The 24,829-nt window shown below is 50.7% G+C and overlaps 1 protein-coding gene across 2 annotated transcripts in view; it reads left to right on the plus strand.

Moving 5' to 3' along the window:
- The window catches only part of LYRM4 (LYR motif containing 4), a 91,641-nt gene that overhangs the window by 25,032 nt on the left and 41,780 nt on the right, over positions 1-24,829 (plus strand). Inside the window, exon 2 of one of the 2 annotated variants that reach the window (XM_019986175.2) lies at positions 726-846. The exons of the other annotated variant lie outside the window; for it this stretch is intronic. Coding sequence (XP_019841734.1) covers positions 726-846 — 121 coding nt within the window. The remainder of the gene's footprint in view (positions 1-725; positions 847-24,829) is intronic. 2 annotated transcript variants of the gene reach the window in all.

The following is a 24,829-nucleotide window of genomic DNA, read 5'->3' on the forward strand; positions in this document are numbered from 1 at the left end:
TTCTTTTTTTATCCTTTCTGGAAGTGTTTTTCCTCTGACCTTGGAGTTCAGGGTTTTATAAGTACATATCTTGGCACAGTTGTCTGGTTATTAAACCTCCATGAACCCTCTTAACTTATCGTCATCACTTCTGAGACATTGTCTTCCATTCCAACTAAACTGCCTACTCAGTCCAGTTTGTCTGTGCTTGCACCGTGGACTCTCAGGCCTCTTGGTGTCGTCTCCACTCTCAGCTGTGGCGGGGTCCCAGTGTGGACCACGCGTGTCGCGGTCCACAGGACGAGGCAACAGCCTGAGGGTGGGGCGAGGCTGGAGAGCTGACCCCGGGGCGGCGACCGCACCCGTCGCCGTCTCGGTGCCCGCGTGCCCGCTCATACAGCGCCTAGCCGCACCACAGTCCTCGCTTGTCTCTGCACGTTGAGGGCCAGTCGTCTGTGTCAATGGAGGGAAGCCAGACGCCAACAGCTCTGAGGAGCCCATAACCTGAGGAGCATTTTCTGGAGTTCCGTGTGACTTGTCCAGAGTCAATTCACCTCCCTAAATCTGTTTGCTCAGTCATCCCAGCATAGGAATGGATGGGCCTGTGCCCAGAGCAGCGAGCAAAGGTGATTCTCCCCAGGGGCCCAGCAGACAGCTGATTCCTAGGGAAACTCTTGTGAATTCATTTAAAAGCATTGTTTCAGACACACTGACACATTTTCCTCTTTTTCCCTGAATTCATTTAGAACTTACGCCATCCGGAGGATAAGAGACGCCTTCAGAGAAAACAAGAATGTGAAGGATCCTGTAGAAATTCAAGCCCTAGTGAATAAAGCCAAAAGAGACCTGGGCATAATCCGTCGGCAGGTAGGATGGCCAAGAGCCTTGAGCTTTCACACGTCCCCCGAGATTGGATGTCACAGCTTTGGTGTTTGTGAGTCACACCCGGGATCACGAGACTCTCTTCCTCTTGCTCGTGTGGACAGAGACGAGCTGTCCTGTCACTGAATCAAGGGGTGCACGAAGGAAGTGTGCCAGCTCTCCGCATTCCCAGAGCACACGGCCTCTGGGGAAGCTGGGTTCCCACACTTTACTAAACAATGGTGCTTTAAGTATGGGAGAATTTTTTAAAATTTCGTCTCTTTGTTAGATGCATTACACATTGATACCCAGACGTATGTCAAAGAGTATAAATATATTCTACTTTTCCTAGTGTTTTAAGATTATAACTCAAGACCATGCTGCCCTTTTCCTGAGGACAGCATTATTGGCGATGAAGCTGAGTTTTGTTGCCATGTGGCAGCGTGTCCGCAGGTGTGAAACAGCTGCGGGCGCCGCAGGACCCGGCGAGGGTTTTGTTTCCTCTTGCGGGAGAGCCGGCGGTCGCCTTGGCCTCTCACCCTGCTCTTCCTTGCGAGGTGGACGGGGCTGCAGCCGGGCCTCCGGGTGTGGTGACGTGTCCTTGTCTCTGCAGAATCGATCAGGGCACCAGAGGCAGAGCGGCCTGCTGTTCGCTGGTTTTCCCACCCTCTGAAAAGCCCTCCTCTCCGCTGTTTTTCTCTAATGCAGCACGAGTTCCACCGTAAGGTCCGTTTCTGCTTCCGTTTGCTTTCCACTCTTCCTCGCAGTGAGTTTGTTTAGCTGTGGAAGGACACCCTTACATTTTCCTGAGACCTGTGAGCATGTTAGAAGGGGCTCCTTTCTCATCGTCAGGAAATCCAGCCTGGCTGACGTTATGTCGTATCGTGACTTGTGTGTGACATGTGTATCGGGATATATATTTACATCTCTGACTCTTCTTCATGCTTGACTCTACACCATTCATAAAGCAAGCAGTATTAAGGGCTGGTTTTCATCTTATGTCAAAGTTAATAGTCTCGTTATGTTGCCTGCATCATAGAACAATCCCTTCTATAATAATCTTTCAGATTCTGATAGCTCTCTTTGAGTTCTGCAGTAATCTAGGAGTAGAATAACTTGGCCATTTTAAAGAAATGATCTTTAACTATAAAGGCATGAAGAGATAATAGGATCGTCAGAAAAAGAAGCTGGTCTGCAGATTTCCAAGGATGCAGATAGTGGCAGAGAAGTGAGTTGCCCTTTTGAAAACTCTAGGATGGCCTTCCCGAGGCATCAGTGGGGGAGTTTTATGGGATCCTTTAGCACCAGAACTTGGAAAAACAAGCAGCCTGCATCCTTATTTTGCATAAATTCAGGAAGATGCAGTTTTTGGCATTTTCCCACACAGAGGTTGGCAAGCGCCTCCAAAACAGACTGGTTTTCTCTTTTACTGTAAAGTTGCTCAGAGTAGGAACTGCTGAGAAAAGGGGCCTGTACATAATCTTGCCACCATTTCTTGTGTTATATAATTGTCTGTGTCACTTCTCAGTTTGAAATGCTTTATTTAAAAAAAAATGGATAGACTGGCTCTCACCAGACATGCCCAGTGAATCTGCACAAACCAGTTTCAAACCCTAGGGCCGCGGGCCGGGCCGTCCCCAGGACAGCTGCCAGGCGCGCCGTTCTCGATGGGGGCCGGGCAGGGGGCATGCAGCCGCTTCCGGGCGCAGTGCTTCTGTGTTAACCAGCAGAGCAGCAGGGGCCTCCCTGTCGCATCAAGACTGTGCCGAGTCCCAGCGTCACGCTGACCGGAGTCACCTTACGAGCTGCCAGCGTCTCCCTGAGCCGCCTGGCGCTGAGCCGGCCAGGCTGGCCTTGGCCTCGAGGCCGTCGAGAAAGCGGCATCTGTGTATCTCCACCCGGCCCGCCTCCCTCCCTGCCCCAGGCGCTCTGTTCTCCACAGGCCGCTGGGTGAGCCTCTGAAAGGGAAGTCAGCAGGTGACACGCCTGCCCGAGACCCTCCAGGGGTCATCTGCCCCACTCACAGCATCCGGGTGACGCCCTTGCTGCCCCTGCCGCCACCCCCTCCCCGAGCTGACCCTCTTGGAGGCCCGGTCCCCCTCGCGTGGAGTGGGCTCCCCAGGCCTTCCCGGAGCTGGGCTCCCCTTGCCAGGCCGGGCTTCACTCCGATGGCTTCAGTCACAGGGAGTCAGTCGGTGATACCGGGCGACGGCCTCAGGCAGCCGCGGTGCTCAGTCGGGAGGGCCAGCCCGGCTCCTCGCTGTTTGGGGGCTGAATGAATACTCGGCGTTTGTCGCCTGAGGCCTCAGCCCTCGGTCCAGGGTGTGTGCCACCAGAAGCGTGCGATCACCCCGGCTGCCCCGAACCCGCGTGGGCCGTCAGATGGTCCACGGGAGGAGGGAGGGGACCCGGTGACCTGAGGCATCCCCCCCAGAGCCGCAGCGATCCCCACGTCACGTGCGCCTCCACGGGGCGCTCCACTCCGACGGAGACCGGCCGCCAGGCGCGCACCTCGGTGGCGCGGCTCTCAGACCGGGATGGCCTCCCGACGCAGCCCGCCTCCTGCCCCCATCCTCGCAGAGGGTCTCAGCTCTGACGCTGATGACGCCCCTGTCGCACGGTGACATTCTGCAGTTTTGACAGAAGTCTCCGAGGAAAGATTTCTTCTGATTGTCTGGGCACAGAGAGTCCGAGGTGCAAGAAGGCGGGATGCCCTGTCTCGGGGCGCCCAGCCAGACACGCACTCAGGCCTCCGTTCCTGAGGGCAGACTCAGAAGGTCCAGGACATGAGCTCCTGCGTCAGGAGGAATGGAAGGACCTAGATACTTTCAAGTCCTCTTCCAGTGTTGTTCCCCAGACATTTAAGGACCGCGTCGTCCTAGCCCATCCTGCCCTCAGAGGTCATCTTTCCTTCATGTGCCGAGACGGTTAGTCTTCACGTGGCCACCCCAGGGATTCCAGCAGCATCAGCAGCTCACACCAGCCTTCCCCACGGCCCCTAGGGGTGACTCTCCTTCCCCACAGCCCCTAGGCGTGACTCTCCTTCCCCACAGCCCCTAGGCGTGACTTTCACTGCAGGAGGCACGTGCAGGGCAGAGTTCCTCTGCACAAGCACCTCGGGCTCCTTTCCCTCACTGTCCGTAACTGGCCCACGGACTGGAAGCCGGCCGGCCACCGCTTCTTCTTTGTTGTGGACACGCTGTTGTGGACCACCCCTCCCCCTAACCCCAGGCCCCTCTCTATCCACCACCTCTGCCCCAACCCCAGGCCCCTCTCTATCCACCACCTCTCCCCTAACCCCAGGCCCCTCTCTCTCCACCACCTCTCCCCTAACCCCAGGCCCCTCTCTCTCCACCACCTCTCCCCTAACCCCAGGCCCCTCTCTCTCCACCACCTCTCCCCTAACCCCAGGCCCCTCTATCCACCACCTCTCCCCCTAACCCCAGGCCCCCCTCTCTCCACCACCTCTCCCCTAACCCCAGGCCCCTCTCTATCCACCACCTCTCCCCCTAACCCCAGGCCCCCCTCTCTCCACCACCTCTCCCCTAACCCCAGGCCCCTCTCTCTCCACCACCTCTCTCCTAACCCCAGGCCCCTCTCTATCCACCACCTCTCCCCCTAACCCCAGGCCCCTCTCTCTCTACCACCTCTCCCCCTAACCCCAGGCCCCTCTCTCTATCACCTCTCCCCTAACCCCAGGCCCCTCTCTATCCACCACCTCTCCCCCTAACCCCAGGCCTCTCTCTCTCCACCACCTCTCCCCTAACCCCAGGCCCCTCTCTATCCACCACCTAACCCCAGGCCCCTCTCTCTCCACCACCTCTCTCCTAACCCCAGGCCGCTCTCTCTTTCCAGCTGCCTGTGTCCTCTTGCATCCTGTACAGCACAGACATTCGCCCACTTTTCTATAAACTCTGTTTCCAGATAAAATGGTTTCATAAACACAGCTTAAGCCTGGCAGCTTGTTTGAGTTCTTCCTCTGCTGAAAGCAGGTCCCGGACTAGCCCCTGCTAAACCTGGCTTCCCTGTCCGCTTCTCAGGTGAGGTCAGAAAAGCGGGAGAGGCCCTTTGCGTGGGTGCCAGCGGCGCCAGGATGGTGCGCGGAAGCCAGCCGAATGAGGGGCCCGGGCACGCGGCTCTCACCGTCTGGGCCATGGAGAAGTCACGGGAACGTTCTGCCTGAAACGTCAGCAGAGATCTGGGTGGTTCACGCCAGACAGAGAAGCAAGAGTGTCAACCAGACTCTGCTTTCGTCTTTGTTCTTTTCTCCATTTTGCTGTTCTATTTATTCCTTCTGATCCCTCTGTGTAAGTCGTTCATTAGACTGTCATCATCCCCAAGTTAGAGCTCCATGCTCTAAGGATTGTAAGCCTTAGGATATGCCACACCCTTAGGACTGTAAGCAGCAGTAACCAGGCTTCTTTTGTAAGGCTGTCTGCTGTACTCCGTCGCCTGCAGGGAGGGTGGTGCCCAGCCTGGGTAGCTCACAGAGATTGTGAGAAATCACAGAGAAAGCATTTCCCCAGCTTTCTGAAGCAGAGTTGTGTCCCTGGCCTGATAGCCCTCGCCTGTGGGAGAAGCGGCAGCAGGAGCCCCTCCCACAGCGCTGGCTGAGCAGGCCCTGTGCCCGCGTTCCTGTACTCGGCCGCTATTTCCTTGAGTGTGAGAGTCACGATTATGACTTCAGGAGAATCCAGCTGAATCTTCAGTGTGTAGCACCTTTTTGTTCAAACCTGGTGAAAACTAAAATGTCTGTGCCAAGGTTGGGGGTGTGTTCAGCTGTGTGCTGCTCTCAGCGTTCACCAGTGTGTGCCCTGGGACAGCGCCCCTTCAGCTCTGCCGGGGTCCGAGCCGAGCGGGCTGACAGGTTCCCAGCCCCTCACTCGTGTGTGTAGGCTGGCGATTGAGCACTGGACTTACTTCCAAAGGATGTTTGCTTACTGAGCCAGTAATGCGGTATTCATGTGTCCAGCTCAGCAGGGTTTGTGTAACTTAAGTGTTGAGATGAGGACGTATGTTGTTAATATATTGTTCTCAAGAGGAGAAGGGGACGATAGAGGATGAGATGGCTGGATGGCATCACTGACTCGATGGACATGAGTCTGAGTGAACTCCAGGAGTTGGTGATGGACAGGGAGGCCTGGCATGCTGCAATTCACGGGGTCACAAAGAGTCGGACACGACTGAGCGACCGATCTCTGATCTCATTGTTAACTGTAAGCTGTAGTTACAACCTGAGAAGGTCAGCTGGATATCCTGTCTTCTAATTCTGGATAACAAGATGTTGGAGTTATACCATTATTGTCAGCAGCTGTTTAGTGATGACAAGATTCCATACCACGTTAGCTGTTCATGTTCTTTAAGGAAGCAATTCAGATAGTGGCTGTATCAGACCCAGAACTGTGGACCTGCTGCTGTGCGCGATTCAGGGCGGACGCTCTGCACAGCCACTGAAGACACCAGGAAGGGGGTTGATGACATGGGTGGCAGCCTGCTTGCTAACCCGAATGTCATCCTGCAGACGGCCTGAGAAGGCGGGCGTTTTGCCCACAGGTCTTGTGGGAAGGGCAGTGCTGCGCGTTTCCTGTCTTCTGGCTCACTCCTAGCTGAAGCACTGTTCTGGTAGTCTCAGACGAATCTCTAAAGTTTATTTGGCAATCGTTTTGATGGAGGAGAGGGAAGTCATCTGTAGATGCTGCTACTGCTGCTGCTAAGTGGCTTCAGTCGTGTACAACTCTGTGCGACCCCGTAGACGGAAGCCCAGCAGGCTCCGCTATCCCTGGGACTCTCCAGGCAAGAACACTGGAGTGGGTTGCCATTTCCTTCTCCAATGCATAAAAGTGAAAAATGAAAGTGGAGTCATTCGGTCCTGTCCGACTCTTAGTGACCCCATGGACTGCAGCCCACCAGGCTCCTCCGCCCATGGGATTTTCCAGGCAGGAGTACTAGAGTGGGGTGCCTGCCTTGTCCCATCTGTAGACGAGGGGCATTTAAAATTACACATCATTCACAGTATCCAAGAGGTAGAAGCGACCCAAATTCCCACTGATGGATAAACAACAAAATGTAGTGCTTACGTGCAGGGGAATATTATTCAGTCTTAAAAAGAAGGAGACTGACACAGGCTACAACGTGTATGGACCTACAAGCCTGCGCTCAGTGCACTAAGCCAGACGTAGAAGGACCGGCACTGCCTGATTCCCCTCGTGTGAGAGTCCTCACGGGGCCAAGCGCAGAGACAGGGAGGAGGGTGGTGGCGGCAGCCAGGGGCTGGGGCATGGAAAGGGGAGTTAGTGTTTAAATGGGTGTAGTCTCAGGTTTTCAGGGTAAAAAAGTTCTAGAGATGTGTTTTACAACAGTGTGAATGTGCTTAACACTATTGAATTACTAATATACACTTAAAATTAGTCAAGATAGTAAATTCTTAATTTTTTAACAATAAAAAATTCTCTCTTCTCCTCATTTTGTAACCAATTTTATAACCAACCATCAATTTTTCTTAATTGAGAAAAATAAAATGAGGTGTTTCAGACACTGACTGATATTTGAGGGTCCTTTGGAGCTTGAACTTGAAGCCTTCAGTCTCTTGTCTATAAAATCAAAGATCATGCTGTAGCTCCAGGGCTCCTTCCGGTTCTGAAATGCCGTGGTTCAGCATTTCACATCGGTATCTGTCCCCTTCTTGAGTATTTGCGGAAGCTACGGATACATTTCAGGGTAAATTACTATCTGTCCAGCTTTCCTTGACCAGTTTTCACCAGGATCTTAACTCTCCAGAGTTTAGGTTCCAGGTGAGCAAAGTTGAAAGCCAGCCATGTATTTGTGCCATCAGAAATTCCAAAAACTTCTCCTGGTCTGAACTTTCCGCTACAGAAAAAGTTTAAAAAAAAAAAAAAAAGGATTGTTTAATTAGTGTTGCTTGTGCCTCTGCTGCTAAGCTTCCTTTCCGGTAAAGACACGTCACTGGTACTGAGCATATTTTTGAGGAGAACGTTTTCCTTCAATGAAGATGGCAGCAGCAGGTGAAGAGCAGTAAGGCTATCACCCACAGGCTGGAGGATGGGAGCACTCCCCCAGGAGCATCAGCCCGATGCTGCTTTCTGTTTGATTGACCCCTCCCTGCTCCCTGCCAGGGTCTCCGGGACTTTGATCCCTCTCTGCCAGACAAGTCACATACACGCTGAACTTTAGCGATTCCAGGCCCCCGTTTCCTTCCCTGTTTATCAAGCACCCATTCTGTGCCATATAATTATGAATCGATTTTGTAAGTTTTTAGAGGCAGAGTTGGGATGGAATTAAGAGGTCCGTCAGAACCTCACAGAAGCTGTTTCTGACTTTGATGCTTCTGGAGGGAAGCCAGGCCTCTCCATTCCAGATACAATCTGTTCACTCATTTCACAGAACAGAACATGGAGTTGAGAGGCGTAGCCCAGGGGTACTTTACCCTGTGCTTCTGTAGATAAACCAAGATTAGATCAAAAGCTCAATCTACATATTAAAAAAAATAACAATGAAGCAGTCAGAGGCAACGGAGATTTATATACTCTGTCTTGGACTTGAATAAAGTCCTCTGGAAGTCTACATGAACTTATAAACAATGACCAGAATTGCCCCCTAAGTGGACCCTGTGTCTTTGGGAAGGTGAAATGTTTCCATAGGGATAAAAGGTTCCCCAGCGTTCTGAGAAGGTTTCAGAAAGCAGAGCAGTGAGAGGCTTGTTTATTTTATAGTTTTTTCAGCCTGTTCAGTATATAGTTCCTCTGCAGCTTAAAAGGAGAAGGCAATGGCAACCCCCTCCAGTACTCTTGCCTGGAAAATCCCATGGACAGAGGAGTCTGGCAGGCTGCATTCAATGGGGTCACTGGGAGTTGGACACAACTGAGTGACTTCACTTTTTTTCACTTTGATGCATCGGAGAAGGAAATGGCAACCCACTCCAGTGTTCTTGCCTGGAGAATCCAGGGACGGGGGAGCCTGGTGGGCTGTCATCTGCGAGGTTGGACACGACTGAGGTGACTTAGCAGCAGCACCTTAAAAAAAAAAAAAAAAAGACTTCTGCATGCAAGAATTTAAACCAGTGTCCTCTCTGCTTTTTCTAGAAATGCCTCAAGTCTGGGGCCATCGTGTTTCCCCACAGTTGCCATTCTTCTAGAACAAATGCCTCTCAGTTGGAAATCACTCATTAAACTCGCTTCCCTCCCCCAGGGTTGACACGCATTGAACAAGGCTCCACGTGCTTTTAGAGGAAGCCTGTCTCACCCCTGACTTTTACGTACAGTAATGGCTTTTCTGCACCCATGCATGTGTGAACGCACAAGAGCTCACACAGCAGTGCTGTTTGGAGAAAACTGTGGCATGAGTTTCCTTTGGGAATTTTTATCTTGGTGTCTGTCCTTCTCCCGTTTGGTCTAGCCGATGAGTCTCCTAGTCTAGTCGGCCAAACCTGCTCACTCTTGAATTCCACGAGAAGCTGTTTCGTTGTGAAGCGCCTTAAGTGGAAGCAGATACTAACAGCTCTGGAGCAGAAAGAACACTGACCTCACAGGCAGGAGGTGGACGGGCTCATCTCCGCTCTGACAGTAACTGACTGTGGGACCTGGGCGGGTGGAGAGGGCTGCCTTGGGTCCTGCGTCTGTGGGGAGTTGGCTTTATTGGTGAAGGTGGCGGTGGTGGGTGCTCGTCACCAGCGTGGGTTCGTCACACCTCCCTGGACACCGACGGACACCGTGTCTCACCCGAGCGCTTAGAATGCCCACCAGCAGCCTTGTGAGGTATCCCGTGTTCGATGCGGAAGTTCAGACGGGGTGTGTGTGGATAGCTCTCCCAGGGACACAGAGTTAGGAGGAGGACAGCCCGTGGCTGTTGGGCAGTTCTCAGAAGAGGGGTCACGCGCGCTGGCCTTATCTCCTCCAAAGGTGAACGAACGCCGGAGGTGTGAGGAGGCGGCCAGGTGTGCGTTCCTCCTCCACTGGCTCTCAGCACTCTCCCTGGAAGGCAGCAGTTCCACTGTAGGCTCATGAACAGCTTATCCCTCAGCCTGGTCTCCTTGCTCACTTCTCAGAAAACTCTCGCCTGTCCGCCTTCAAAGGGAAGGAGCAGCATGGAGCCCCTGTCGGGCAGGGTCTAGGTCGGCCGCCTTGTGTGAGAGCCCCTGCTCTCGGGTCTGGGCCCGCAGCCCCATTGGGCTTCCCGAGCGGTTGCCCTGCTGACCTCCTGCGGAGCCCGCGTGTCGCCTTCCTCCCCACGATCCTTGCCGCCATCATTGTCCATCTGCGCCGTGCTCACACCAAGGCTCCCCACAAGCCCACAGGGCACGGTGCCCCCTCACCGAGCAGGGGACAGAGGGGCCGCGCACGTCACTCTGTGTTTCTGTCCCAGGTTCTCTGGGCAGCGGCGAGCTGACGACCTGACGACCCCGCCCAGCTCGAGTGTGAGAACCGGGCCTCGTTTCTCAGCCCTGGATATCTGCCTTTGGTGGGTTTTACCCGCGTGTATGTGAAGGGCGGTTTCACCGATGATCACACACAGTCACGTGTCTGTTCACTCAGAGACATAACTAGGAGTCGCAGGGAAGAGGAGAGGCTTCGAGCAAGATGCACCTAAATGCAAATCCTGACCCTCATCAACCTGCTCTCTCCTCGGTCAGGGTATTTAATCACTCTTAAGACTTGATCGTCACTCAGAGTGTCTTCTGAAGCCCAGGGAACACCATTCCTGAGTGAAGGCTAGTCTTGTCCCTGCTGCGTATTTGAAATGCCAGAACCAAGGGATGTGTCACAAATGCTCTCTTGTCCCCAAACCTTGTAATTAAGGCTGTCATTTCATAGATTGGTCAGTTATAAATAATTGAAAGGCTCTAAAAAGTCTCTGAAATGGGGCCCGATAATAATCTTAGCTTTATTCAATAATGCTGATGTGCAGTTTAAATTAGTCTTTTACATAGATGATTCTTCTTCAAGCATGTCCTCTTCATAGAGCCTAGCAAGTGCTTCTCTTTTCCTCCTCCCCCATCTCACCTCCAACCCGAAGTCGCATAGAATCCCCTTCAGTTCACTTCAGTCACTCAGTCGTGTCCGACTCTTTGTGACCCCATGGACTACAGCACGCCAGGCCTCCCTGTCCATCACCAATTCCCAGAGTTTATTCCAACTCATATCCATCGAGTCGGTGATGCCATCCAACCATCTCATCCTCTTTCGTCCCCTTCTCCTCCCACCTTCAGCCTTTCCCAGCATCAGGGTCTTTTCCAATGAGTCAGTTCTTCACATCAGGTGGCTAAACTATTGGAGTTTCAGCTTCAACATCAGTCCTTCCAATGAATATTCAGGACTGATTTCCTTTAGGATAGACTGGTTGGATCTCCTTGCAGTCTAAGGGACTCTCAAGAGTCTTCTCCAACACCACAGTTCAAAAGCATCAATTCTTCAGTGCTCAGCTTTCTTTATAGTCCAACTCTCACATCCATACATGACCATTGGAAAAACCATAGCTTTGACTAGACGGACCTTTGCTGGCAAAGTAATGTCTCTGCTTTTTAATATACTATCTAGTCTGGTCACGGAGAAGGCAATGGCACCCCACTCCTGTGCTCTTGCCTGGAAAATCCCATGGACAGAGGAGCCTGGTAGGCTGCAGTCCATGGGGTCTCGAAGAGTCGGACACAACTGAGCGACTTCACTTTCACTTTTCACCTTCATGCATTGGAGAAGGCAATGGCAACCCACTCCAGTGTTCTTGCCTGGAGAACCCCAGGGACAGCAGAGCCTTGTGGGCTGCTGTCTATGGGGTTGCACAGAGTTGGACACGACTGAAGCGACTTAGCAACAGCAGCAGGTTGGTCATAACTTTTCTTCCAAGGAGCAAGCATCTTTTAATTTCATGGCTGCAGTGAATTGGCTTTTAATTTCACCATCTGCCGTAATTTTGGAGCCCAAGAAAATAAAGTCTGTCACTGTTTCCACTGTTTCCCCATGTATTTGCCATGAAGTGATGGGACCAGATGCCATGATCTTCGTTTTCTGAATGTTGAGTTTTAAGCCAACTTTTTCACTCTCCTCTTTCACTTTCGTCCAGAAGCTCTATAGTTCTTCTTCGCTTTCTGCCATAAGAGTGGTGTCATCTGCATGTCTGAGGTTATTGATATTTCTCCCAGCAATCTTGATTCCAGCTTGTGCTTCATCCAGCCCAGTGTTTCTTATGATGTACTCTGCATATAAGTTAAACAAGCAGGGTGACAATATACAGCCTTGACGTACTCCCTTCCCAATTTGGAACCAGTCTGTTGTTCCATGTCCTGTTCTAACTGTTGCTTCTTGACGTGCATACAGATTTCTCAAGAGGCAGGTCAGATGGTCTGGTATTTCCATCTCTTTCAGAATTTTCTAGAGTTTCTTGTGATCCACACAAAGGCTTTGGCATAGTCAATAAAGCAGAAGTAGATGTTTTTCTGGAACTCTCTTGCTTTTTCGATAATCCAACAGATGCTGGCAGTTTGATCACTGGTTCCTCTGCCTTTTCTAAAATCAGCTCGAACATCTGGAAGTTCATGGTTCACGTACTATTGAAGCCTGGCTTGGAGAATTTTGAACATTACTAGCGTGTGAGATGAGTGCAATTGTGTGGTAGTTTGAGCATTCTTTGGCATTGCCTTTCTAGTCTGTCAAAACCTGAGGCAGCATCACCAGCAAGTTCACGAGCCAGTGGGCTTCGTCTGGAAAAGGTGAGGAGTTGGGTGCCTTGCTTTCCAAGACCCTGACAGCACAGGAGTTCCTTCTATGACTCTGCTCTCTATAACACACCTTGTTGAGGTTGGAGTGGAGCTTCCTTCACGGTGTTAATCTGCACTCACTCAGCCGAGCGTGTCCCAGGGTCTCCTGCACATACATGGATGTGCCCTCAGAGCTCAGTGCACACCCGTCACTGCGCACGGGCCAGCCTGCTCCTGACCCTGCCCACTGCAGACGGCCGTTGAGGCCAGCTTCCTCCCGCGGGCGTGCAGGGGTACAAGGCCCCCCCTCCATGCCTGATGTTCTCTGATTCTGAAAGTAATTGATGGTGATAGTTAGATCCCAGAAGCATACCTGTGAATGCTGGATTTTGACCAAGGTGAGGTTTGCCACTGACCCTCTGCATTTACTGAATTGACTTGAAACAGCTTGGCTGCCAGGTGTCACAGGCAGCCTGTCGTGTTGACGTGGGCCGTGGCTCGCAGCCTAAGTTATGTAACGGTGGTTCCCACTGTCAGCTGCGGCCTCGGGGCCAAGTCCAGAAAAGCCCTTGGCTACACTTCGCAGAAGCTTTTAACACCGAGCGGTGGCGGGGATCACGGCAGCTTTTGGGGACCTATGAGCTGTGACAGAAGCCACCCTTCACACAGATGACAGACCGCGGATACCTCGTCACCAGGGAGACATCCTTTACTGGACCGGACAGGTCTCCCCAGAGGAGTGGGGTGAGGAGGGGAGACTGGAAGAGAGCACAGATCCTGTGTCTGGCTCTGATCCCGGTGTGTCTCAGCCGAGCAGGCTCAGCACACTCGTTTTCAGTGACTCGCAGCTGTTGTGTGAAGTTTGCAGCTGTCCCTGTAGCTGCCGTGTTTTTCTTGCCATGATTGTATAGCAGTTAGTACTCTGCATTGTGTGTGGCTGTCCCTGCTTTTCTTAATAATTAAGTGCTTTTCTTACTGAAAACATGTTTTAAAGGGAGCCCATGTTTCCCTCTCGGCCAGCAACCATGCTTGTTCTCTGCTGGGCAGTTTAGAGAGCCGTTAGGCAGCAACGTGGCCGCTGGTAGGGGTCCCGCTCGCTGGTGGCCGGCCGCCCCCCTGTTGACGGACTGCTCTATCAGATAGGCGGAAGCAACCCCCTCTGCCAGGACAAGAAGATCCGGCAAGAGCCAGAGCAGTGGCACAGTGCCCCGCCCATGGGAGACACTGCAGTGCCAGCGTCCCAGGGACACATCCCGGTTTGGTTTCAGATCCTGGCCGTGCAGGATGCACGCCTTCTCTGCATGCACACCCAAGCCTTCATTCATGCACACGGCCTCAGTGTCGTGCCAGTCAGACCCTCCCGAGTGTGTCTCAGTTGACGTGGCCTCGAGTCCAGTATGGAAGGGCCTCTGTTTCCTGGCCGCCCACCTTCCCCGGTCCTCCGGGGCTTCGAGGTGTGTTGACGGGCGCTGTTCTAACTGCCTGTGTCAGAGCTCTTCGGGAGCCTCATCAGTCTTTGCGTCTCTAATTGACATCAATAATTCGTTTGCATCTGTCAATACTCCCTAATCGCCGGGTTATAAACAGTGGAGCTTCTGTGATAAGTCATTCCCACAGCTATCTTCAGACATTAGGGCTTAAGGCTCCTGTCAATATTTTGATGTGCTATAAATTGTTTCTATGAGGATATTTTTCTCTTATGAGAAAGGGGGAGCTGTGCAGCAAGAGACAGAATTAAGTCAGTGTCACCGTGTGAAATCTAGTTGCAGAGGCAGAGCATTCCAGTGGAAACACAGGACAGCTGTGTGCCAGGCCAGCGTGGTGCACTGCGGTAAAGCTGTGTGGAGTCACCGTGCCCGTGAATGAACACTGTGAGTCCCTGAGGGCGACATGCGTGCCAGGGCCCTGCCCGAGGAAGGGAGTTGGACCAAACAGTGGCAGATGTTCCAGGAAGGAGGACGTGTTATCATCAGCTCGTTTTTCCGAAGAGGAAGCTTACTCGAGTCAAGGGGTGACTCTGAGGCTGGGTCTCACCCCCAGGGCTGGTGGCGTCCATAGCTGGACTCTTGGCCGTTTAGGGACCAGCTCGACCAAACCCAAAGAGGGAGACCCAGTGTCAGAGCACCGACTCCACGGTGTCTGTTACGCAGCCAGAGGCTCCGGATGTCTGGCTTGGGAAAAGATGCATGTGGAAGTCTGTCCCCTGTCACCTGCGGGAGGGTTAGCCCTGGGGTCTGTGCATCAAGCAGCGAGGCCAGTCCTCTGACCTGGCGGGAGGCACCGCTGTGACCCACAGCCACGCCGTCCCCAGCAAGTCCCGGGTCAGCCACCAGCCACTGCCCCTGGGCAGGTCACTAGGCCGCCGTTTGTGCCCCTGTCCTCAGTCACAACGGGAGTGACGGCCATACCTGCTTAGTAAGGCTGTTGAGGGTTCATTGAGTTAAGTGGAACAGTGCTTCCGGTGATCCTGGGCTTGTGGGGTGTGTATTAGAGGGTTTGCTGTTGTTTCAATGTGAAGCCAAACTAGGTGTGCAGAAGAGGGCTCTGAAAACCAGTCAGTCTCTGTCCGTTATTCCTGCAGCTCTTTATGTGCTAGACACTCTTCGAGACAGTAGGATACAGCAATAAATGATAATAAATGAGACAGGTCCTGTCCCTGCCCCTTCCCCCGTGAAGCTCACATTCCGTGTTAGAGAGAAAGGAAGTTACCATGTGAATCAGTGAAACACCCGTTCAGCACATGAACAAGCCATGTTGAGAGGTGGGCCCCCAGCCCTTCCCTTGAGACCACTGAAGACATCCCAGCTGAGGCCCTTGTGAGGAGAGGCTCCTCCTGGGGGCTTTCGTGGTGTTCCTAACGTCCCTCTGCAAAAGAAGGTTAATTTAACGTGCCTCATATGGCAGCACAGGAGCACGTGTCATAATTTAAAAACAAAGATACATTAAGGCTACATGCATGAACTTTTTTTGCTAGTGACATTACCAACTTAAAAAGCTTAAGGTCTCCCACCAGAAGCTGTACCCAAACACCCGAGGCCCTTACATCTGAAGGCCAGGCCTCGCCCCCGGGCCTTGCCCCCCACCCCTGGAGCTGTCCCACCCACCTCACAGCCCCTGACCCGTCATCCTGTTCAGGTGGAAGTGATGCCCTTTAGATGTCGTTCATTTAAAGGCCGGTGGGAAGCGAACTCCTGTTCACTCAGCAAAGGAAACAGACCGTGTCTGAGAGGTGGACATATCACTCATGGCTGTGAAGTTAGGCTTCCATGAGCTCTGCGTTTTGACTGAAGTGACTTCTTGGTTTATTAGTGTTGGGGCAGGAATCAACACTTCTCTATATGTTAAAATCCTCGCTCTAATCTCATAACACCCGTGGTACTTGCTGACAGCATGGATGATGTTCGCAGATTTAACTTTGAAGAGATTCACTGTGCACCTTAAGTGCGCGCTCCACTCAGCTGCCAGGGTAGGCACCTAAGACAGCTCACGGGCTGACGTTAAAACTCGTCGCTCAGGCGTGTTTTTTCTGAATGAAAAGTAGCATATCACTCTTCTCTGGATGGTTTTCTCCTTTAAAAAATTATTTTACTCGAACTTGAGCAGCTTATGTAAAAGAATGAATATTTTGCCTTTCACTTAATTTCACCAACGCTGACGTTAGGTTGCAGACGTAACCCTATCTGTAGATGTCAGCGGTGTCTTCTTAGGACAAGGACATGTGTCTGCCGTCTCAGGGCACTGTTTTCACACCTCAGATCTGAGCATCGGTGAGTGCTGGCTGACTCACAGTCCGTTTTCACACCTCCAGCCGCCCCACCTTCATAACTGCCTCTGAGCCAGAACCCATTCAGGCCTCAAGAGGTGCATGCACGGAAGAGGTATAGGCACGTCTTAAGTCTCCTTTGATGAGGAAGAGACCCTCTGCCTTTTTTTTTTTTTTTTTCATGATATTGGCATATTTAGTCTAGACTATTGCCTGTCTGAATCTGTCGGTGTGTCTCTGTTATTACACTTGGAACAAACCCTTCGGCAGGAACTCTGAGTGGGTGGTGAGGCTCCTCCCTTTCCGGCCGTCAGTTGACGAGGCTCCTCCCATTCCGGCCGTCAACGCCCACAACGCCGCTGGAACTGTTACTGGTTTGTGCTCAGTTTGATCCTTTGTTAAAGTGGAGGCGAGATATTTCCATGACAAACATCCCATTTCTCTTCGTGATTAATAAATAAACGGTTCCCCATCAGCCTTTGACCCAGTGGTTTCCAGACCCATTAACGCGCCTTGCCTGAATCAGTTACTACCTCGTGGTTGCAAGACGGTGACTTGTCTAATTCTCTTATAACCTCCTTGGCTTCTCCATATCACTTGGGGGCCCTTTTTAATTTTCTTTTTTTTTTTCTCTCTAATTTTATTTTATTTTTAAAGTTTACATAATTGTATTAGTTTTGCCAAATATCAAAATGAATCCACCACAGGTATACATGTGTTCCCCATCCTGAACCCGCCTCCCTCCTCCCTCCCCATACCATCCCTCTGGGTCGTCCCAGTGCGCTAGCCCCAAGCATCCAGTATCGTGCATCGAACCTGGACTGGCAACTCGTTTCTTACATGATATTTTACATGTTTCAATGCCATTCTCCCAAACCTTCCCACCCTCTCCCTCTCCCACAGAGTCCATAAGACTGTTCTATACATCAGTGTCTCTTTTGCTGTCTCGTACACCGGGTTATTGTTACCATCTTTCTAAATTCCATATATATGCGTTAGTATACTGTATTCATGTTTTTATTCATGTTTTTCCTTCTGGCTTACTTCACTCTGTATAATAGGCTCCAGTTTCATCCACCTCATTAGAACTGATTCAAATGTATTCTTTTTAATGGCTGAGTAATACTCCATTGTGTATATGTACCACAGCTTTCTTATCCATTCATCTGCTGATGGACATCTAGGTTGCTTCCATGTCCTGGCTATTGTAAACAGTGCTGCGATGAACACTGGGGTACAGGCATCTCTTTCAATTCTGGTTTCCTCAGTGTGTATGCCCAGCAGTGGGATTGCTGGATCATAAGGCAGTTCTATTTCCAGTTTTTTAAGGAATCTCCACACTGTTCTCCATAGTGGCTGTACTAGTTTGCATTCCCACCAACAGTGTAAGAGGGTTCCCTTTTTAATGGCCATGAGCCTCAATTACAGTCAGGTATGTTTCTTAGTCATCTGTCTTGATTCTCCCAGTTCAGCAAACGCATGATCTTAGCCCAGGACTCAGAGGGCTCTCTCCTGACCCACTCTGGGGGTTTATCTTGGAGTCAGGTTCTGCCCCAGGTGTCACATGGCTCCACCGTTTCTCCCGGAGGCCTGGGGATCGGCCTGACGTCAGAAGGCCGGGCTTCCGTGAACTGCCCGTTGGCAGCTGTTCAACCTGCCTGGAACTCGGACGTGAAGGAAGTGGAGACATGGGCTCGCCTTCATAGCTCCCTGGGGATCACAGCTGCACACGGGGCTTCCGGCCTCTTCACCTGAGGTCTGGCCAGCATCTCACGTGACTCGGGTCTCTTTTGCCTCGTGATTTCTTTCTATCACTCCCAGTATTTTATGTTAGAGCTTACCATGATGTGTTTATCTCCCAAATGTTGACAATTATTCGGTTTCCTTTTTCTCCCTCTCCTGTTAGAGATATTGTGGCTGTAAAAACCTTCACGTACATTCCTGGCTGTTTTCTTAAGACAAACTTCTAAAATGAAGATTATCGGGTCAAAGTTTGCCTATGTTTTAGGGTAAAAGCATAATGCCTTATATCTGGTATCACCCCCAGGAATGTGCCCGCCTCGAGCAGACAGAGGTCTCCGGGCTTTGGTGAGCCGTGGGCCGGGGCTCAGAAGCTTCAGTCCTCTTGGCCGAAGCCTTGGCGCTTCTGCCCGACGCCTCCCCACACGGCTCTCTGAGGCCCCTCTGGCCCCTTCAGTCTGCGGGGCCACAACGACCACAGTTGGTCGTTCACGCGTTTGTACTCCCGGAAGCAGAACAGGAGCGACCGGAGGGTGACGGCGGTTCTAGAACTGCACTTGGGGTTTGAATTTTCCCTTCTCAGAGGTACATCGGTCCAGCTGTTGTGATGTAACGTATCTGAAGTTAGGCCTGTGACTGATCAAGCCGCAGCTCCGAGCCGGCTCCTCCACGTGGGCCCCTGGAGGTCAGCATGACACGGGGCCCTGGACTTTGCCCTTGGGACTCCAGCCCAGGAACATCCTCCGTCAGGGATGGCAGCCCAGACGATTTTTTTTTTAAATCTTTCTTTCAGCTGGGATAGAACATGTTTGCCAGTAAATTCTTTTATTGAGGAAAAGATGGGCGTTTTGAGGTCAGTGGAGCCCACAGCTGCCCTTCTGCCCTGCCGCTGAGGCAGCAGCTGACGCCATCTGCTCCATTCGTTCCAAGCGCACACTGGCAGGCGGCTGAGACCTGGCACGGAGGTTTGTGTTTTTTTTTTTAAACTGAATTGTGTCCCAGAAAAGAGTCTGACCCAAAAGGCTTCCAAAGGTGTCAGAGGAAGGGGACTAACTTCAAAATGATGTTTTCTGGCATCTGATGCTCTCAGTCACGTGAGAAGCGGTCAGGTTAGCATGCTGTGTGTACGTGCACATGTGTGTTTATGTGTGTATATTCGGCTGGGAGGGGATAATTTTAAAAACATCTGCTTCATAAACTACACTAAAGACTTTGACTGTGTAGGTCACAGCAATCTGTGGGAAATTCTTCAAGAGATAGGAGTCCCAGACCACCTCACCTCTCTCCTAGAAACCTGTATGCGAGTCAAGAAGCAAGTTAGAACCAGTCATGGAACAATGGACTGGTTCAAAATTGGGGAAGGAGTACAACAAGGCTGTATGTTGTCAGCCTGCTTATTTAACTTATATACAGGGGCTTTCCAGGTGGCCCAGTGGCAAAGAATCTTTGTGCCAATGCAGGAGACACAGGTTTGATCCCTGGGTTGGAAAGATCCCATGGAGAAGGAAATGGCAACCCACTCCAGTATTCTTGCCTGGGAAATCCCATAGACAGAGGAGCCTGGCAGGCTACAGTCCATGGGGTCACAAAAGAGTTGGACACACTTAGTAACTAAACAAGAACAACAAACAGGACATCCTGCAAAATGCTGAGCCGAATGAATCACAAGCTGGAATCAAGATTGCCAGGAGAAATATCAGCAACCTCAGATATGCAGATGATAGGATTCTGATTGCAGAAAACAAAGAGAAACTGAAAAGCCTCTTGAAGGTGAAAGAGGAGAATTAAAAAGCTGGCTTGAAACTCAGCATTAAAAAAATGAGATCATGCTATCCTTGGCATCCTGCCCCTTTACTTCATGGCAAACAGAAGGGGGAAAAGTGGAGATTGTGACAGATTTTATTTTGCTGGGCTCCAAAATCACTTCAGTCAGTGACTGTAGCCATGAAATTAAAAGACACTTGCTCCTTGGAAGAAAAGCTATGACAAACGTAGGTGGCATATTAAAAAGCAGAGACATCACTTGGCTGACAGAGTATAGTCAAAGCTGTTTTTTCCAGTAGTCGTGTACGGATGTGAGGGTTGGACCATTAAGAAGGCTGAGCGCCAAAGAATTGATGTTTTCAAATTGTGGTGCTGGAAAAGATTCTTAACAGTCCCTTGGATTGCAAGGAGATCAAACCAGTCAATCCTAAAGGAAATCAACCCTGAGTATTCATTGGAAGGACTGATGCTGAAACTGAAACTCCAGTACTAGGCCAGCTGATGCAAAGAGCTGACTCATTGGAAAAGACCCTGATGCTGGGAAGGATTGGGGGCAGGAGGAGAAGGGGGCGACAGGGTGAGATGGTTGGATGGCATCACCAACTCAGTGGACACGAGTGTGAGCAAACTCTGGGAAATAGTGGAGGACGGAGGAGCCTGGGGTTGCAAAGAGTCGGACTTAGGGACTGAATGACAACTTTAATTAAATAGCATTCAGTTAAATTTAAGTGTCAGAGACTGTCAGAGCCTTCACATTCAGCCGATCATTGCTCCTTAAGATAGTTCAGAACAGGGGCATCTCTACTACAGATACCAAATGAATTTTCTTCTAAATGGACTTTTCCTAGTGTTACATTACACTAAAGTTCATCTATATATAAGGAAAGCGTTTAACGTCAAGGCTATTGAAAAGTGTTGGGGATTTGTAGTTTGAGCCAAACTGTTTAAAAAAAAAAAAACTCAAGGAAATCAATTATTTTGCATCAACTCAGGAATTTATTGCAACTCCAGCATACTTATTCCATGTGCTTAGCATAATGCTTCATAATTCCAAGATAAACTCAGAACTGATTCTAGAAAACCCTATGAAAAAGTTAAAGCAAGGAAGAGTGGGCTCCCTCTGTGTGGAATCTGAGGCAGGTTACCGTGCAGGGGCCTGGACTCAGGTCTGGTTCTGCCGTAACTCTCTGAGGACCTCAGGCAGAGGACGCCAGCTCTTGGCCTCTGTCTAGTCAGCAGTGATGTCGGTATCAGTCCGCTCTTCCAGCCCAGGAAAAACGTTCTTTGGGTCAGAGCAACTTCTGTTGTGTAAAGAATTATTGAACCCAGTAGCACTCTAATGAAAATGCCTCAGTCTGGGGACAACAGTGATTAGATTCATAGATTAAATGAAGCACATATTGATTTCTTAGGTGATTTAGCCACTTCTGTGCGTTTTTTTTTTTTTTTTTTCTTTTTTGTGCTTTTTGAGCTGTCTGTGCTGTCACCACTAACCGTCACAGAAAAATTTAATATCTTTTTAAGAAATGTGGTCATCAGCAGAACTGAGTTACAAGCAGCACTTTGGTTGGCTCTGTCCAAGGTACCATCAGAGCACAATGCCAGGAACTTCACAGATGACATAAATTCATGTAAAAATTTAGGGGCTCATTGATCCTCCCATGCTTGTGATTGAGAAGGAAAGACTGTTCAAGTCAGAGATCTGCTATCAAATTCTAGGTTGTGATCTTAGGCTCGATACTTAATTTCTCTGAGACTCAGTAAAAAGGAGGCTGTTGAGATGGGGGTAGGATAATAATGTTTTATAGTCTAGAAGTCCAGAGTCAAGTGATAATTACATGTAATAGGGCACTGGAAGACTGTAACATGGAAGAGTTCTAATACTGATAATAAATCACTTTTTTTTTTTTTTTTTTTTTTTTTTTGAGCACTTACTTTGTACCAGGCTGTGTGCTATAAATGATTTACCTGCACCCTTTCGGTTAGCCTTTGAGCCAATACTTCCAGATGAGGAAACTGCCTTTTAGGGCAGTTCATTAGCATACCCACTGTGGCCCTGCCCTCCTAAGTCAGGGAGGCAGAGAGCCTGGCTTTAAAGCACAGTAGATAGGATTTTCGTGACCATGTGTTAAAAAAGGGGTTAAGCATCTTGTGACTTAATGGCTAGATAACTTGGAGGGGGTTTTGGTTTTGTTTTCTTTTTTGAAATGTATATTACTTTACTTTCTTTTTTCAAAAATATTGATTTATTTGTGTGTTGGGCTGTGCCGTGTCTTCGTTGCAACGTGTGGGGTCTAGTTCTCTGACCAGGGGTGGAACCCAGTCCCCCCGCATTGGGAACGCAGAGTCTTAGCCCCTGGGCCACCAGGGAAGCCCCTACTTATCATTGTTTCAATCAAAGTGATGCATTTTCCAGATAAGACACGTATAGGCAGAAAGAAAGTTGCTCTCCTCATCCTGCTCTCCTGGCTCTAACTCTGACTTTGCACGTATGATTCCAGCGCCGCCTTCCAGAATTCCCTGTGCGTTCGAGGTGGTGTGCCACGGGTGTGTGCACTCTTTTTAACTACTGATGGTGTGCCACAGTATGACCATGTTGTCATTTTTCTGGCCCCTTACTGCTTACATGACATTGGTCTCAGCTTTTTGCCATTATGAGCAGGGCCAGAGTAGACATCCTAGCACCTACGTCTTTATTTAGGACAAAGTCCGAGGGAGCGAGCCTTGAAAACGTAGACCCTCATCCGCCCGCTGCCCAGCAGCTCACCGTTCCAGAAGCCTGTCCTCACCCTCACCCTTCAGCCCTGAGAACATCAGGTGTTTTCATCTTTATCAGTCTAGTTTGTGAAAGACAGTATCTCTTTAGTTATGGGTCAAGTGAAGGATAAGTTCTCTTGTACTTTCTTCTGGCGCTTCTATAGATGGCTTTTTTATTTTTAACTTTTGACATACTGAGAATTTATCTTAGCCTAAGAATGGACTTTTTCCAAAATGATAACCCCTTATCCCAGTACTGTTTATTGAAGAAGTAGACACTTCTGTCTTCGTGGAACCTGTCAGGTGAGATCCTCCAAGCCTCCCTTTACCTGGTGAAGAAGCAGTTACGGCTCTGCCTTGGCTCAGGCCTCCTGTGCTCCCCGGGAGCCTGCTGCCTCAGGCCTCGCCGTGTGAGACAGTCCATCCTGCCGCCTCCAGAACACCCTGGACGCCCTGCCTCCTCTCGAAGCTCCAGCCTGGACCCCAGCTGTCTGGAGCAGCTCCTCCAGAGGCCTGGGCTCCTCACTGCCGGAGCCCCCGTCCGCCCACCCTCATCCATGTGCCTCAGTGCATCTGACCCTGTGACCGTGTTCAAGGGCACTCCTCCTCCGAGCCCCTGCCCCTCCTCCTTCCTGCAGCCCTGCTCTTCCCTGGGATCACCGCTGCCCCTGACCCCTGACCCCTAAGCACGACTCCCAGCTGTGTCTTCAGAGGTCACACCCTCCTGCGCACACACAGTGCAGTGAGGGCCCTGCTGTGAGCCCTGAGCCGCTGCTCTCCAGCCCGGGGCCTTGGGCGCTGCTGCTCGTCTCCCAGCCTCCTCGTGGTCTGCCTCTCCTGCTGGCCTTGGGTTTCCACGGTGGAGACTGGATACAGCATATTTTATATTAGACTAGAGTTTGCCTTACCGAGGGCTCTCTGTGTCGAGTGTTAGACTGAGGACTTTACATGGCTCGTCTCTGACAAAGGAGTTATGTGTTTGGATTCACTTTTTATTTCAACCCAGAGCAATCTGAGCCAAAACCCACCCCTTCCCAGTATCTGTTGATATGTCTCCAGAACTCTCTAAAAGGAGGCTGTGTCCTCAGGAAATCCTCTTTGAGGCCATTCTCCCTGCCAGGCCCCTTGCCTTCCACCACGCCAGCTATCCGGCTCAGTCAGCCCCCTCATGCCAGATCCTCCCGGGCCCTAGGAACTCAAGGTGGTCAGATAGACTCTGCCCCCAGCAGCTGGTGGGGGGACTGTTGCAATGAGGGGCACAGGGCAGGAGGCAAGTGCAGGAGACAGTGCTCCCAGAAGCGCCAGCCAAGGAGCACATGGGCACTGCCAGCTGAGGGCAGGAGTCAGAGATGAGCCAGGGGCTCCCAGGAGCTTGCACCCCACACGTGGGCTTTGTCCTGAGGGCGGACCCTGAGGCCCAGCTGAGCTGGGACAGGACTGTGGCTGTTCGCTGGCACCCGGGCAGCTCCCTGCCACCCTCTGGAAGCACCTGGGAGCAGAAGCTGTCTACCACAAGAACGTGAGCGCCTGGTCCACAGCGCACGCCCAGCAGGGCTGGTGGGCAAACGAGTGTGTATTAATAGAGTGCAGGGGATGTGATCCAAGGGTCTCCTTTTCCTTAAAAAAAAAAAGCATGAACTCAAGAACTAATTATACCTTGTTTATTTTCTCTACAGAATCAGACCCATTTTCCAAATACCAGATGGCTTAAATTAATTGTTAAAATAGTAATAAGGTTGATCCTTATAAAATATAAGCAAGTCCTTTTTGTTTTTGCAGGATTTTTACAGCAGCTCCACAGAGTAAAATCAAGCCTTAATAGAAGCAGGAACACAGGTTGTCTAATACCTGTTGGCTTCTAAGAGGGAAAAATAAAAATAAAGCTTTTTTTCCTTTCAAGAAAAAAAGGAAAGAGGAGAGACTATCCGGTTATAACTTTGACCTCTTAATGGTAAAAAGCCACTCACACCCCGCTTTAGTCTTTGAAATTTGCTTGTTTCAATCCACTGCCCTACAGCGTGGACACTTAAGAGCGTTTATGCAAGGATTTCCCTGATAGTCCAGTGGTTCAGACGTCTCACTCCCCACGCAGGGGCACAGGTTCGATCCCTGGTCAGCGGGGCTAAGATCCCACATGCCACACAGCCAAATAAATAAAGTACTTGAATTAAAAAAAAAAAAAAGGCTACACACGAAAAAGCGTTTGTCTTCAATGCAAGCCAGTCTGAGGACAAAACAAAAATGGATGTGATTACCCT

This window comes from Bos indicus, chromosome 23 (genome assembly GCF_029378745.1).
Source record: "Bos indicus isolate NIAB-ARS_2022 breed Sahiwal x Tharparkar chromosome 23, NIAB-ARS_B.indTharparkar_mat_pri_1.0, whole genome shotgun sequence".
NCBI classification, from domain to species: domain Eukaryota; kingdom Metazoa; phylum Chordata; class Mammalia; order Artiodactyla; family Bovidae; genus Bos; species Bos indicus.